The sequence below is a fragment of the Lampetra fluviatilis genome, chromosome 38, assembly GCF_964198595.1.
Source record: "Lampetra fluviatilis chromosome 38, kcLamFluv1.1, whole genome shotgun sequence".
NCBI lineage: Eukaryota > Metazoa > Chordata > Hyperoartia > Petromyzontiformes > Petromyzontidae > Lampetra > Lampetra fluviatilis.
Genome location: NC_136312.1, coordinates 5,148,350 through 5,165,009, shown reverse-complemented (window position 1 = coordinate 5,165,009; position 16,660 = coordinate 5,148,350). Strand labels below are relative to the sequence as shown.

Genomic DNA, 16,660 nt, shown 5'->3' with positions numbered 1-16,660 from the left:
GCGTTCTGCAGGTTTAATTATATTATTCCTGTGTTTTGTATGTCCTTGTAATACCTGTAGAATCTACAGTAGTGGGAGTCCATAGCATTGGTAATGAGCGTATCTGAATGGGAAATGATTGAATTTTACACAAAGATCCCCTTCATAGCCTGAACAGACTTTCTGTGAAAGTGCTGTTAGCGAGCAACTCTGAAGGCCGGCACGGCACGCAAAAGGGTGGGTGGTCTGCACCGCGCCCGACTGCCTTTATCTCCCAAGTGGCGATGTTTACACATTGCACCAAGTAATCATTTAAGGCTGAGTCAACCTAGGGGAGGCCCAGAACCGGTTCAGATAATCGTCACCGGTATTGGCCGTGAGCCGGAATCGAACTCAAATCGCCGGGTTTGTAGCGCAGCGCGCCAACCGCTACACTACCGCATTTGTAAACGCACGCACGCGCGCGTTAGCACGCCTCTGCAGCAGTCATGCCTGCAAGTCCGGCGCCACGCGTCCCTCCCCTTACCCTGCTGCAGACTGCTCTGGAGGTGCGCGATGACCGCAGCGAGGATGGCCGGAAGGTTCATCACCTGGGCGCACTGCGCCAGCCCCAGCGTGAACAGCTCGTTCCAACACGCACGCACCAGTCCCGTGCAGCACTCCTGCCTGAGAACGCCACCGACCACGGGAGATGGGGGGGGCGGGCGGGGGGGGTGGAAATCGAACTCAGATGGGTGGGCTCGCGGCTCGGTTCGCTAACCATCGCGCCCTCGCTCCGCCCTACGTGCCGCTGGAAGTGCGCGCACATTTCAAGCGGCATGTTCTAACGCTCGCGAACATCTTCACACCTTCGATGTAAAGCTTTCGTGACTGCAGGGATTCATCTTCTTTTGGGTCTTTCAGTAAAGTCACGTAGAAGGGAAATAATAAAAATAAAATATAATAATTATTATTTTATTATGTTTTATTTTTATTATTTTATAAAAATTATTATTTTATTATGTTTTACTTTTATTATTTCCCTTCTACGTGACTTTACCGAAAGAACCAAGAAGATCTTCACACCTGTATTCTTTGCCAGAAAAGGGTGAAAGCCTATTGTTTCATCATCTTGACACTGGCAAAAAATAATATAAATAAGCTTCAACACTCGGATGTACGCATCACGAGTATAAAGAATGTATTAAAATTAGAATTCCCTAATCACTACCGTCATCATGTCTCTTAGCGGTGACACGGCCAAGCGGTAGCGGGTTCACCGCTTGCTGCAGACGCCAACGGCTGTAAACCGAGGGGCCGCTCTTGGTTATTTGTTGGCGGTTGTTTGCACCGTCTGCTTCACGCATGGTGGAACGTCAAAAGATCTCGTGACGTCGTTCGCAAAAAAAAAATAGCCAGCACTGCGTTGCTGGCATCACGGTCAGAATTGTCAATTACTCAACTGAAATATACACGAGCAAATAATTACATTTGGATCACACGCAGGCAGCAACAACATCGCCCCCTTACTGCGAAAACTTGGCAGGACACTCCTGAAAATGCATCACGAGATTCAACGAGGTACACAAGAGGAATAAGACTGATAAGAAGACATTCTCTCCCGCACAGGTCAGCGCACACACATTACGAGCACGAAAATGTATCCCATCGAAAAAGGCGACCCCTCGTGAGCATTCCCATCATCTCTCTCCTTTAGCGAGCGGCCTACTTTTAGCTTTTGCGAAGTTCTTTCTGCCTTTCCCACTGCTGTAACCAAACGGGTGGGGGGGGGGGGGAGAGGGGTGGGTGGTGGTGGGGGGGGGGTACGAGAGCGGCGGCAATGGCGGCACAGCGCCCACGGCACTGGCCGGGTACGCACCCGAGTGTCGCGAGGGCCGGGATGGAGCGGACCCAGTGCATGGAGAGGAAGAGGAGGCGCGACGCCGACTCGCAGATGTAGCTGATGTTCATGGTGTCTGGCACGGGCAGCGGCATCGTCAGCTGCGGAGAGGGAGGCAAAGAGACGCGCGGCGGCGCAGGGGACGTCAGACTCCCACGGGCAACGGATCGACTTAATAAGCTCGTCGCTCGCACGGTTTCTTAAAACGATTTGAGCGCAACGAGAGAGGAAGAGCCGACGACGACGCAGAGATGCTTGGACCGCGTGGAACGATCGCCCAGACGCACTCAAACGTACCGCCGGTCTCGGCTTGTTTAAACCTTTAATCAACTCGGACATGTGTAAATAAATAAATAAAGAGCTTCATAGCTCATCGGATTCCTCCAGTATAAATATTCTGACTCTGAATTACAGCTCACCCGGAACAACATTGACAACTGTTGCACCCAGGGAACATTTAACACGAAGCGGCGGTGCGCATCGCTTAATTATTTATGGATATCCTTTCTTCATGCATTTGGTGCGAGTGCGGTATTCGCCGTATGAACGCATGCCGTGCGAGTCCTAGTGTTTTCCAAGTGTTTGTCGCGGTGCCATCGCTCGTTTGCTCACGCGCGTGTCAAACGAGACGTTCCGTCGGGGGATTTTCTTGGGCGAAATATTTGTGGATTATTATTACTTCAAATAAAATCGCTCCACGATGTTGCGGCCAGCTCACGGTTTCTATCCGAGATAATACGGGGAGTCAGTGGCTCAGCAGAAGATCAGGTGGCTCGCAATCACAATGCTTTGCGAGGTCACATCCTGGTTTGGCGTTGACACAGCCCATCATCCGTCTGGGGTGGATAAAATGAGCAATACCCTTTGGGGAAGTCAACAACCATTTCGATTTAAAGCTTTCGTGACTGCAGGGATTCATCTTCTTGGTTCTTTCGGTAAAGTCACGTAGAAGAGAAGTAATAAAATAATAAAACTAAAACATAATAAAATAATTCTCACGACGTTTCGGCCACAACGCAAGCAGCCGTCCTCAGGTGAAGACCAGGTCTGTCGGGGAGACAGCGTCTGAATGAAAAACCTGGTCTTCACCTGAGGATGGCTGCTTGCGTTGTGGCTGAAACGTCTTGAGAATTCTTTTATTATGTTTTAGTTTTATTATTTTATTACTTCCCTTCTACGTGACTTTACCGAAAGAACCAAGAAGATCAACAACCATTGTTCTACAGATAAGACTCGCCCCCCGCCACAGGAATGGGGAATTTCCACAACTGGCTAAGGGCGGCTGTAAACATGAAACGAGCACCGCCTCAATGCTCATCTGAGCAGCAAATCACTCTTTGACTTTTGACCCGAGTGGGCGGAGCGCGGACTGTGAATCACACACAGATAAAACCAACGCACACGGGTAATGCAAGTGAAAATCTATTTAAAACGTAGGCTTTCGCGAACAATATCATACATATGAGAGGTTTTTTGGGTTAGATCACCACATCTACGCCTCTATATAAGAAACGAAACAGGTGGACTTCTCCACCGATCTGGCTGTCGCCTGATGAAGCTGGTTGTAATTACTGGCGAAACGTCGTACTCAGATTGTAAATGTTGTGGCTTGGCTTTCCAACACACCGGTGTGCTGTACTAGGATACTACACTATATACTACACTACTATACACTACACTATACACTACACTATACACTACACTATACAATATACTACACTATACACTACACTACTATACACAATACACTACACTATACACTAGTGCTGTATTAGTGAGGAATTTGACACGTTCTGTTTACGTGACGACCCTTACTAGTTGGCTGTGTCGGGTGGTAGCGGGTTTAACGACACATTGATATATTTATGCGATACAACCCAACAAAACTCTATTATGAAAATCTATTTAACTCCTTACACACGTAGAGTGGGGGGTGAAGACTGTGAGCGCGTCGTCTGTAAGTGTGTACGTACGCACGCAAGTCGCCAACTGTGCTAATCGGAGGTGTGATTAGCACGGTTGGTTGGCTACTCCTATCAACTCTCCCCAAGATCTTCCTCCTTAGAGCTCTTAACTTCGCTCCTAAGATGTTTATTGCTTGTAAAATGTTTCGGGACGACCTGCCGACGTCTAATGCGGTCGCATGGGTACCCAGTCACTGAGTGAGGAGCTGCTAAGAATTAATCCGGCGCGCGCGTAAGTACGAGTCGAGTACGAGCATGGCATTAGTCGGGGGAGGCGGAAGCCCGGAATCGCACTCGGGATAATCACGAATAATGATCGGTAAGAACGTTTGGTACGTCGCGCCGTTCTTACGGCACAAGGCTGTCACGAAGGAGGTCGTTCGGTTTCACGGAACATCAAATAGTTTTAGAGCAGGGGGGCCGATGTTGTGGTGTGTAATCCGAGTTGAGAAATTCGTGGGTCATCCTACAATTGTTGCCAAATTCGGAACCCCGACGCCGGCGCAACATGGCCTACTCTTTTTAAACGACGTCATGGGAATCTATTAACGGACCACCGTGAAGAAACTCGGGGGGGGGGCGGGGCATAATTTACAGTTGATGCACCCGCAGTATTTACCAGAGCGGCCTGCCGGATACAAAGCACAAGCCTCTGCGCCGAGCAGAAAGTGCGCTCGGCGCCATGACCTCCGCAACACCACGCCGCCGCAACACCTCTGACTGCCGGCGAGTGTTACATTGCCCGGCGACTGTAGCGAAGCTTGGGTGGGAACCAAGCGGTGGTGTTCCGGCTGTCGCTGTGCCCGATGGTTCTGCGTGTAAGTATGCTCAACTTCTTTCGCACCACAAGTAGCCAACCGCGCTAAATCGGAGGTGCGGAGGACAGCAAACTAAAATAAACAGTTCTAAACAAATGAGTTTTCAATCTAGATATAAAAGTGCTTAGCTCCAGTGGCTTCCTAATAACGGAAGGAAGAGCGTTCCAGACGGCCACGAAAGTGCACCTGAAAGCGCGCGATGCGGTGAGTGTCTTTGTTCGATGGCCAGTCTAAAGCCGCTACTGCGAGGATGACCGGAGTTCGCGCGATGGTTTATGCTCTTTGACGAGATCAGCAAGGTATTGTGGTTCTCTTGTGGCAAGCACTTTGTGTGTAAGCAAGCACTCTGTGCGCAGATACCTCGAACTCGGCATGGTCTGCCGTCAGCAGCGACTCTCCACAGCACGGCTCCATCTTGGGCCGAGATCTAAGACAGGACGAGGAGCAAACATAATCGTACAAATGATCAGCAACGCCACCACTGCTTCAGGGATGATGTGCTGAGACTAGTGCTTGGTTTATAAACCATCTTAGCGGCAGAGCCTACGGTGGAAGAGTGATTAGCGTAATGCACTATGAACCTGGTGACCCGAGTTCCATTTCTCGTCAAATTGAACCTCGGATTTGGTAACCGGCCTCACACCTTCAACTCACTGCACTGGAAAACCCAGTTGAGTAATAAATAACATTAAAAAAATGTTTTACATCCCATCCGCAACACACAGACATCTGGGAGTGCATAATCACAACAGCATTGGATCAACGCAAACTCTAGACCGGTTTTCCATATTCAGTGTCTCACAAACAGTCAGGATTGCTCGTAGCAATGTTTCTAAACTGTTGCTAAATTGCCTGATATTTGTCGACCACCCAGTTGCCAGCTCATTAAAGTCACCGTGGGCACCGCGGGCACCGCGCGGACCGTCTCGTTACTGCCATGGTGGCGAGATGTTAACTACCTCGCATGGTACACAGGCGGTCGTGGGTTCGATCCAGACCCTGACGATGCCTGTATATTCTGAGTTTACGTGTTCTCCCCGTGGTCATGTGGATTTTTCCTCCACACTTAGAGTATTTGGCTGCTATAAATGTCCACGTGATAAGCCACTTCATTGAGATATCATTTTTGTGGCCAGGTCGTTTCTGAAAAAGAGCTACATAGCTCAGTGGGGCCTTACCCGGCAAAACGAAACATTGTTAAGTTTAGTTTAGTCCTAACGAGGGGCAGTGCGGCCTGCCCGTCGCGATGGGAGTCACCTTGTGGAGGGGAGCTCGGAGTTAGATCCTCTATCGGCGCCCTCTCCCCCGTCGCGGGAGACCCCCAGAGCCTTGCCCAGCGCCCCAAAGCCCCTACACGCACACGCAGGACACACACACGCGGGACACATGCCCGCGACACGTAGCAGAGGAGAATTGTTAACAGCAGCTGCTGCGCGCGTGTGTGTGTGTGCATGTGTTCGCTAACAGCTCTTTCCCCAACAGTCTGTTAAGGCTATACGGGGGTCTTTATCTTTCCACGTGGTAAACGCGCTGCGCTACGAAACCAGCAACCCGAGTTCGATTCCCGCTCATGGCCAACACCAGTAACGATTATCTGAACCGGTCCTGAGCCTCTCCTAGGTCGACTCAGCCTCAAATGAGTATCTGGTGCTGTGTATAAACATCGCCACTTGGGATACACGGTGCTGGCCACCTACCCCTTCGTGTGCCTTGCTGGCCTTCATAGGTACTACTCGCTAACAGCACTTGACCCCACAGTCTGTTAAGGCTATATAGGGGATCTTTGTCTTGTGCATGTCACATATTGTGAATGGATATGAATTATAGCAATCATAATATGACACACAAATGTGATTTTATAGATTGTATTTAAAATGTTGGTCCCTTCTACCATTCATATATATACATATATCATCGTTTTTATTTCTTACTGTGTTAACCATAGTTATGCCACCAATTTGATGTAAAACACTGGCATTTAACTCCATAAATCATTTGCAAACGTGAACAAATCGTTTTCATTCAGAAAAGAAACAGACAACTATTATGATTGCTTGACGATCAGAATAATTTACAATTCATAATTTGAATCCCTCAAAATATTGGCCATATTTCTGGAAGACCTCCACCAAATCCCAGAGGCATCTGTCCTGGCCTCCGCCGCTCGCTGCGCTTGTGAATGGCTTTCTGTCTTGCTCAGGCCCCTTTAAGATATTCCTAACAATGCCTATAAGGATACGTGTGTCGCTCCAGCGCTGTCAACCCCAACCCACCCCCCACCCCTTGTTAGATATTACTGTGGGATCGTGGTGAGTAACAACGTGATGAAAATTTGGGAAACCTGTCTCCGTATCTCTCACACGACTTGCTGCCAAACCTTACAGGAAAATCTAATAAAAATGAGGTTGACGAGCCCTTGTTGATTTGACACGGACGGGCCCAGCCGCGTGTGTATTGGACACGGCCTCATTACAAAGGGAGTGGCTGGCGGGGGGCTGCTGTGGGGTGTGGACACAGTGGGTTCGTGGCGGGGTCACGGGCGGGGTAGCGGTGGGATCGTGGTGGGATTACGGTGGGGTCACGGTGGGGTCGTGGTGGGATCATGGTGGGATTACGGTGGGGTCACGGTGGGGTCGTTGTGGGGTCGTGGTGGGATTACGGTGGGGTCATGGTGGGGTCGTGGTGGGGGTCGTGATGGGGTCGTGATGGGGTCGTGATGGGGTCGTGAGGGGGTTGTGGCGAGGTCGTGGCAGGGTCGTGGCAGGGCTGAGATTGGATTGTGGTGAAGTGGTGGTGACGTCGTCGTGACTTCTCGGTGGGGTCGTGGTGTGATCACGGCGGGGTGTCGGTGGAGCTCGGCGTTGCAGCGGAGTCGTGGCGAGGCCACGGCGAGGTCACGGCAAGGTCGTGGCGGGGGTTCGGGCCGTCGTGTACGAACCTGGAGGGAGCGGCGGGCGTGTGCCCGTTCTGCCAGCCGAGGCCGGCTCCTGCGCCATCGCCATTGCTCTGGCTGTCGAAGCCGCCGAGGCCACAGCCACCGCCCTCCTTCTTGAGGCTGGCGAGGGACGTCACCACGCTCGCCAGGGTGTTCAGGTCCCCTCGGCCGGACGACAGCTGGGAGGGGGTTGCAACACAAAACGAAACAAATTGGGTTTGCGATGGCACCCCACGCTCTTCTCCGCGTCGTATCGCCCAGGACACGTGAAGAGCTGGCAGCTCCCTCCTTCCCTCCCGTCTCATTCCCTCCCTCCCTCCCACTTTTACATAGCCACGTCTACTCAACAGCTAGCCCCGCACACAGTGAGTGGTCTTCTAATAGTCCCTCCTCCCCACTCCTCTTGCCAATCGACGCCCACAGCTCGTGTAGCCACCCCCCCCCCCGCACCTCACCGCGTTTTGCACGAGCCACGGGTCTCGAGCTCGAGGCGAGAAAAGCGTTAAACCGGGGGACAAATTGCAAGATTCACGCGAAACATTTGGGACAAGGGGCTCTGTGAAGCCACTCACCTTGCTGCTCTGCAGCATGGAGCCATCGTGACGCCGCAAAGCCTGGTGTCCCTCCTCCATGGGCGACGAGTCAAAGGGTGCGAGGAGCCTGCCACACCACACCACACCGCACCGCGCCACACCACAGCACGCAAACAAGCAATGTAGCCCAGCAACCCGAGTCCAATTCCCGGCCATGGGTAACATCGGTGGCGAGCGATATCTGGTGAGGTCCTGGGTCTCTGCCCCTCAGTATAGCGAGTGACGTCTCAACTGGTTTTCGGATAATTCGTTCCCCGCCCCACCAAAAATTAGTGACGTAAGAACAATCAATCTCCATGACCTCAATGATGCGGGGAAGCCTTCATCCAACAGTGGATTGACACAATTCTGTAATGGATCTATTTTCTTTCGTTAAAACTCTCCAAAGACTCAAGACCATCTCAGCAGGGAGGGCAGGAGCGGCATTATAGGGGGGCGATGACAAACGACCACCATTTCTTCCCAACATGTTTGTACCTGGTCTGACTGAACAATCACGTTCCGAACCGGGACTAAATCTTATCATCTGTAGATAATAAACCTCCTCTTTTATGGAGCAAGGAAAGCTGTCTCTACCGTGTCAGACCAACGGTCACTTGGAGAAATCTCAGAGGGAGCTCTGTGATACCCGCTTTCGTGGGCTGTTCTCTAACACGGTGGGTCGTACTGCTCTGCGAGAAATCCAACTGGACACTTTAAAAACTGAACTATTTTTATTTCACCAGATAAGGCCCACTGAGCAATTTAGCTCTTATTCAGAAGCGACCTGACCACGAATGATAGCTGCAACAAAGTGGCTTATCGTGTGGAAATTTATAGGAGCGAAATACTCTCAAAGCGTGTTTATAAACGTGGAAGTAAAAACCGGAGGACCCAGAGAAAAATCCACACGACCACGGAGGGAACATGCAAACTCCAAATATATAGGCATCGTCAGGGTCGCGATGGAACTCACGACCTCCTGTATACCAGGCGAGGGAGTTAACATCTCGCCACCATGGTGCGCCCCACATAACACCAATGGCACATGCGAGGAAAAAACGAATTACGAAAGGAACAAACGAAACGAAAAAGGATTTTTATTTCGATTTAAAGCTTTCGTGACTGCAGGGATTCATCTTCTTGGTTCTTTCGGTAAAGTAAAAGAAAAAGGATTTGGTCTGGCATACCCGTACCGAGCGCTGCTCTTGTAGGAGAAGGACGACACGGGCCCCGAGTAGTCTTTCCTGCCGTACGGTTTTCCCGACGACACGCTGCCCGCCTTGTCCGAAGGCTTCCGCTCGTTCTGCACCGCTGCCGACAAACGGCCAGAGTTCGGTCAGCGATGGCAAAGGGCTACCATCGTCGTCATCGCATTCATCGTCGTCGTCGTTATCGTCGTCCACGTCATCAGAATCAACATTATCATTGTCAGTATCATCCTCATCATCATAATGGTCATCGTAGTCATAATTTTCATCGTCGTCATCCACATCATCAAAATCAGCATTGTTATCATTTGCAGTATCATCCTTATCATCAACATAATGGTCATCATCATCATGATCGTTGTCAGCATCATCGATTTTGTCATCATCAAAACATTGAGGGGCCAACCAACAACCTACACAGTACTAAGTAGCGCTTTCCAAACCCCTCCGTCATGTTCGCCCCACCAAAGTCAACCCAACATATTTCATTCTCCGAACTGGAACTTTGTCAAACTAAGCGCACTTGCCACACTTGAGGGCCCAGTTTGATCGCAGACAGTTGCCTGGATTTAAACCCAGGGCCTCAGCGTTGCCAGCTCGGTGCACTGCCCTCTGCGTCACCTGGCCACCTCGGGGTTCAGCGTTGATGACTGAGGCTTGTAAAAGCCACAGAAGGGTTGATGGTGCTTTTGCAAACCATTAGAAGTTGAGAACCCGGTTTAATTACAAGCATCTGCCTAGATTGGAACAAAGGATCTTTCGTGATGGGGTACTCAGCTAGTGTGGTTCACAATGGCTGAGGAAGCCACTGAAGCTGATTACGAAGCCACTGCAGCTGTGCACTTTTAAATTTAGATTGAAAACTAATTTCTTTAAAAATGATTTTTGTTGGTCCTTAACACCCGCACCTCCGATTAGCACGGTTGGCGACGTACGGTGCGAAGGAAGTTCAACGCACGTACCTAATAAATGAACTTGAACGTACAAGCATTCCCCTTTCAAAAGCCAACTTTGTCAACAACGTACATTTTTCGCGTGTTGACCCCCGTAGCTGTACGACCCCCGATAAATTGCACGCGGTCAAAACCGGCGCTCTCGGAGATACCAACTCCAGATCTCAGCTGTGCCGGCTCTGACACAGCCATTATGAATCCCCCCCCCATCCCCCCAACCCCCCCGCCCCCCCCCCCGCCCCCCGTCCTCTGTCCCTTGCCGTGGCGGTGCATGTGTACCGTAGCGGCGCGACCTACACTCCTGCCGCATGCCCATGAGCAGACACTTCTGCAGCCGGCAGTACTGGCAGCGGTTGCGGTGGTTTTTGGTGATGAGGCAGTCGCGGTTGCCGCGGCAGGTGTAGACGACGCTGCGACGCACGCTGCGCTTGAAGAAGCCTTTGCAGCCCTCGCAGCTCATGGCACCATAGTGGCGCCCTGAGTGGCGCAGGCGGAGGAGGAGAGACGAGAGAGAGACAGAGAGAATGTGGCAACATCATCATTAGCATCGTCGTCATTAAATCGTCATCTGCCGGGGTATTATCCACTGCTGTAGAGAGAAAGAAAATCAGAATCTTTCTTTAGACTGGAGGAGGAATCCTATGGGCTATGTCTGTATGCTGAACTTATTTCGCACCGTACGTAGTCACCCGTGCTCATCGGAGGTGCGGGAGAAGGACAACAAAACTAGACACAACAACGAGCAGTTGTTTTTCACAGATGTCCCGTACGGGTGTGTCAGCGAGTCAATTTAGAAGGATAAGCAAGTCACAGTACATATATAAATAATACATTAAGTATGATTTATCAAGCTTGGGCAAGACAGCAAAAACAATAACAACACAGTCCCAGACTACAGTATGAGGAGAGAGGAGGAGGGAGGAGAAAGGAGGGAGGAGGGAGGGGGAAGAGGGAGGAGAGTGAGGAAGAGAAGCAGGAGGAGTGAGCAGCATGATTGTAGGGGATTCTAGAGGAATGAGCAGTAGGATTGTAGAGTAGTGTCGTGGAGGAGTGGGCAGTAGGATTGTAGGGGATTGTAGAGGGGAAGTGAGCAGCATGATTGTAGAGTAGTGTAGAGGAGGAGTGAGCAGCATCATTGTAGGGGATTGTAGAGGAGTGAGCAGTAGGATTGTAGAGTAGTGATCAGTAGAATTGTAGAGGAGGAGTGAGCAGTAGGATTGTAGGGGATTGTATGGGAGTGAGCTAGAGTAGTGTAGAGGGGGAGTGAGCAGTAGGATTGTAGGGGATTGTATGGGAGTGAGCTAGAGTAGTGTAGAGGGGGAGTGAGTAGTAGGATTGTAGGGGATTGTAGAGGGGAAGTGAGCAGCATGACTGTAGAGTAGTGTAGAGGAGGAGTGAGCAGCATGATTGTTGGGGATTGTAGAGGGGGAGTGAGCAGTAGGATTGTAGGGGATTGTAGAGGAGTGAGCAGTAGGATTGTAGAGTAGTGTAGAGGGGGAGTGAGCAGTAGGATTGTAGAGAAGGAGTGAGCAGGGCCACGAGGATTGGCCACATGCCCACGCGCTCACCGGACGCCACGTCCCCGCACACCACGCAGTGCTCCACTGTGGACGGCACCAGCCGTGCCTCGTGCTTCACCGGCATCGCCCCTGCCGCCGCAACCGCTGCCGCCGCCACTGCCGATGAGGGCCCCCCACTCTCCTTGGGACCCCCCTGAATGGCGCTCAGGTACTCTGACGTACCGGCGTCCGTCACCAGCTGACAAGCGGAGGATCGGCGAAGGCAGGAACGGGGTAGGCGTTGCCGTCGGGGCGGGAGGGGGGAAGATGCCGGGGGTTGTGGGTCAGGGGTCAGAGCGGGGAGGGCGGTAGATTAGAGCAGAGAGCACGAGGGTGGGACGGCAACGATTTCATTCAAAAATCGATTGTTTCTGTTTAACATTGCGGCGCATTGTAGAGGTGGTCGGCCGGGGGCTCAGAGGTCAGAGACGCGAAGCGAGAAACCCCTGCAACTGACACGGCCACGGGGAGAGACTTTCATCCAGGATTGGACTGACGGCAAAAGGGGCTTGTACAGTAGAATCATTAATGTATTAAGATTAAGCGAGACTGAAAAACTCCCAGGCGAATTCTTGTTCAAGTGAGGGTTGAGTCCTGATCGCAGTTCTGCAGAGCCAGAACATTGTGGTACTTATTTAATTTACACCGCAGATAGAGATGATGGGCTGAGCCAACCCCCAAAACCATGATTTGAACTCGCAACCTTTTGATCGGGAGCCGGTCGCTCTTCTGCCGAGCCACCTCGCCGCCCCATTACCCTGGATAAATTGAGGGCTGGCCGCACAATCCTCGAGCGATTTTGATTTAATTCGTTCAAATATTTCACCAGCAAAAATCGCTCGAGATGAAACGTCTCGCTTGCAAGGGCGTCCCGGGGTGTCGAACGACACACACGACAGCAACACACGCGACGACACGCGTACACACGTTTAAAATCCATAACTAAAACAGTGCACATATATGAGACGAATATCGCACTACCGTAACAATACTAACGATATCATAACAGGAAAAGATGATCTGTACGCATACATTTTCCAACACAAGCGACTGACAGCAAGACAGAAGCGGGATGGCAACACAGCATTCGGATTCTTGCGATTGTCCGCTCTCCGATCCCTACGCGCGGTCAGCCCAAAACAAAACGACTTCAACAACAACAACAACAGCGGCGAGACGGCAAAACCGATTTGGTCGCCATGGGGGGGGCGGCGGGGGGCGGTGGCATCATCATCAGTGCCGCCACCACCGCCGCCATTTGGACTCGGGGGTACGTGCGGGAGAGGTTACACGCACGCGCCGGCGCGGCGACCTTGCCCCTCCGCCACCGCCTTTCTCTCCGCAGCAGCAGCGCCGCTAAAAAACGATCAATGCCCCCTTTCTTCTCCCACAAAGAGCGCCGGGCGTGACGGGGAGAATGGATGTCGCTGCCGAGCGGCTCGTGCGTGCAGTCCTCCTCCTCCTCCTCCCTCTTTTTTCCCCGATCAGTCTCAGGTTTGTTCACCATCGTGAGCACCCTTCAGTCATCATTTTGTTGTTTTTTTGTTTTGCTCGTGATTGTCCATAACCTTGGACGTAAGTGCACCAAATGGAATGAATGTGCCCATAAAGAAGTGTGCTACATAAGTGCAAATAAAGAGATTTTGCCAGGAGGAGGAGGCCCAACTCAGTCCATCATAAGCAGCTCTCAATTGTCCAGAGCAAACGGCGCCCACCGCCGCCCACCGATCCAGGAAGGTGCCGGCATTACCCGGTGAGCTGGGCGTGGCGGAACTCCAGCCACACTGTGGCAGAGAGCAGGGCCCTGAAGATGCCGCGGGCGTTTGGTGAGCGGCTCCCAATCACCGCCGCCTCCCTCGCCCTGTAGATGGCCAGCTTGGCGGAGCTCATCGGGGCAGTCACGAGGCCGTCCCGGCGTTTGTCAGCCCCGTCTCCCCCCTGGCCAAAGATGATCACCGTGGGGGAGAAGTGCAGGTTGCCCTTCAGCAGCATGTTTCGCAGGAGATTGAATAATGAATCCAGAGCCTTTCACTGGGTGTACAGGAGTGCGACCGTTTCCATCTGCTCACCGCACAGAGAAGACTGAGGGTCGCATTCGTGAACCTCGCTTGGAAGGCGTTGCTGGTGCTGTTGGCCAGGCTCCTATTGAAGTTCCCATTGCACTTGTAAGGACGGCCTGAAGTAGAAACTCCTCCACAGAGGTTCATCTTGGCCTTCGCAGCAGAGGGTCTCTCTACAGGCGTGATCTTTGTGAGTCCTCAGCGTGTCTTGGTGGTGGAACTGCACCACTGGGCTTCGGCGTAAGGCAGGAAAGATCAAACCAATGAATCCGGCCCCAAACACAAAAGCCCTCGATGTTCCCAGCAGATACCCAAGGTCAAAACCTGTCGAACGCCTTCTCCTGGTCGAGAGAGAGGAGTGCGAGTAGGCGCCCAATTCTCTCGGAGAGGGCGATGAGATCCATTGACAAGGAAGACGCCGTCGTGGGTGGTTCTCCCCGGGACTGCGTAGGCCTGGTCGCTCTCCACCACCTCAGCCAGCACCGTCTTCAATTTGGAGGACAGCGCTTTGGCCGGGATTTTGTATTCCGTGCACAGCACTGACAACCATGGCAAATTTTTACGATGCCTCAGGGCGTCCTTCTTAAGGAGCAGGGTGAGCACCGCCCTCCTCCGCGACTGAGACGCATGGCTCCTGTGGCCACCGCTTCTTCAAACTGCTCGGTAGTCCTCGTGCGGCGTTGGCCGAAAGGAGGCGTGGAGTTCTCCAGTGAGTCCGTCGATCCCCGGACATTTATTTTTTGCCAGGGACTTCACTGCTGCGTTCCGGGTCGCTCGCCGTGAACCCTTGCTCCGGCAGCTCGTTCGCTAACTCCCCGATGGCGGAGAGGTCCCTCCAGATCTCCTCTTGGGCAGGCGCAGATGTTTCCTCGGGAGACAAGAGGTCGCTGTAGAATCCCCTTATTGATATTACTTCCTCACAAATTGTACTAAGAGCGCCTTCGTTGTTGAAGAGGCACGCCATAGTTTTCTGCCTGTCCTTTTTCTTCCCCAAGGATAGAAGGGGGATCATCTGGAGTCTGGGTCGAGGTATTGCTTGACCATAGAACGCACAAATGCTCCCTTGAGACACTCCTTCTTCTCCACGTACTCCTGTAGGAGGGCCAGGCTGTCTCCCTCAATGAGCCACCCCTCCAGGTCAAAGACCGGAGCCTCCATGTCAGTCACGTCGCTGTTTTTACGGCACGTGCTGCCCCAGGTGTATGTCTGGCAGAACCTTTTTTTTGGATTGCACCACTGGGCCGGGCTGTCAAACAAGTCCTTCTGCTATCGCCATTGCTCCCAGAACTCACTGAAGGGCTTGGTGAATGTGTTGTCCTCCAGCAGGGCATTGTTGAAGTGCAAGTAGGCTGCACCGCAGCTTGAGGCCCAGTAGGATCATGCTGTGATCCATTAGTCGCGCAGCCTTGGTGCCAGAAATGAGGATGCTTGACATGAGACTTCTGGAGACGTGAAAGTGGCCAATCCTGGACTGGGGTGACCGAGTGAACATGAAACAATGCTGCCCAGGGTGGTGGAGTCGCCACACATCCACCAGACCCAGAGGGGTCCAGAAGGTCGCGTAACTCCTCCAAGAGCCCAGCCTTCCCTGTGCGATCCAGGGCATCCAGCGTGCAGTTGCAGTCACCTCCCATGACCACCACACTCATCGCCCGGCACGTCACTGAGGTGGTTCCGCAGAAGCTGCAGAAACCTGGGTCTCTCGCTGTCGGTGGTTGGAGCGTACACAATTCACGAGGTGAATGGTGGTCTTGCTGATCTGCATCGTGACGTCAAGGGCCCTCCCCTTGACCACTACCACCAAGTTTGGTGAGAACACATTTGCTACTCCTGAGGGGGTGCTGCTGAAGTGGCTGAAAAAGGAGTTCCCTCTCCACTCCCTCCTCATTCCCTCCTAAAGTGTCCCTCACCCTTCAAGAGATGGCACCTGATGGTGGCCTTGGTGTGTAGTAAATTGTGGGGCACAATTCTGACGTTGCCCAGTGACGTCACGCGTTCCTGGATGTCCTTTTCCAGGATGTATGGTGGCGCGCTGGAGAGGATCACCCGCGCCGCAGGTGAGGACAGTGCCTCCAGAGCGACGTACTGGTCACCCACCGTCAACCCCTGGGCCATGGCTGCAAAGGCCACTCTCTCCGACTCAAAAAGGAACACGGCCTTGCCGTTCATTTTGGAGGACAACTGGATCGCAGTCGCCGGGACCACGGACGCGAGGGCTTAGACATAGGCGCCGGGAGATTTAATTGAACTGGCGATCTCTGGATTGCAAGCGCAGTGTTTGTTCACCATTACACCGTGGCAACATCCCATTACCGTGTGCACTAAAGACCGTGCGACACACCGCTTCTCCCGTTGAGAATGGGCAAGCGGCACTGACCGCAAAGCAAGACCCACCTGCGCTCCTACACACACCCCCCATGGGAAATGGTACAATCCGTCTCGAGCGTAAACGTGATTAATCCTGTGGAGCATGCCATTGCTCACAAAAGGGGCGGGGGGTTCTTGTACTAAAAAAGTCACAGCGTTGACTATTAGCTACTGTGGATCTGCAGATGGATTTCATCGCATTAATTGCCAGAGAGAGTTGTTGTCCTTTGGCCCACGTTTCAAAAGAGCGTTTACGGAATAAAAGCCAGAGAGTGGATTTGTGGAGGTGTCATATGTCCCTAACCTCTAATCAAATAAGTCACCATTTAATAAAACGTTACATTTTAATTAATAAGTTATTTT

At 52.2% G+C, this 16,660-nt stretch overlaps 1 protein-coding gene across 3 annotated transcripts in view; it reads right to left on the bottom strand.

Annotated features, from left to right (window-relative positions):
- LOC144945589 (nuclear receptor subfamily 2 group C member 2-like) overlaps positions 1–16,660 on the bottom strand; it is an 89,811-nt gene that overhangs the window by 8,732 nt on the left and 64,419 nt on the right. For 2 of the 3 annotated variants that reach the window (XM_078874075.1, XM_078874076.1), the window contains exons 4-12: positions 11,880–12,069; positions 10,591–10,788; positions 9,344–9,461; positions 8,148–8,235; positions 7,579–7,754; positions 5,898–5,990; positions 5,001–5,067; positions 1,838–1,959; positions 506–645 (exon numbers count right to left, since the gene is read on the bottom strand). In XM_078874075.1, coding sequence (XP_078730201.1) covers positions 506–645; positions 1,838–1,959; positions 5,001–5,067; positions 5,898–5,990; positions 7,579–7,754; positions 8,148–8,235; positions 9,344–9,461; positions 10,591–10,788; positions 11,880–12,069 — 1,192 coding nt within the window. The remainder of the gene's footprint in view (positions 1–505; positions 646–1,837; positions 1,960–5,000; positions 5,068–5,897; positions 5,991–7,578; positions 7,755–8,147; positions 8,236–9,343; positions 9,462–10,590; positions 10,789–11,879; positions 12,070–16,660) is intronic. The other variant, XM_078874078.1, reaches the window with a different exon arrangement.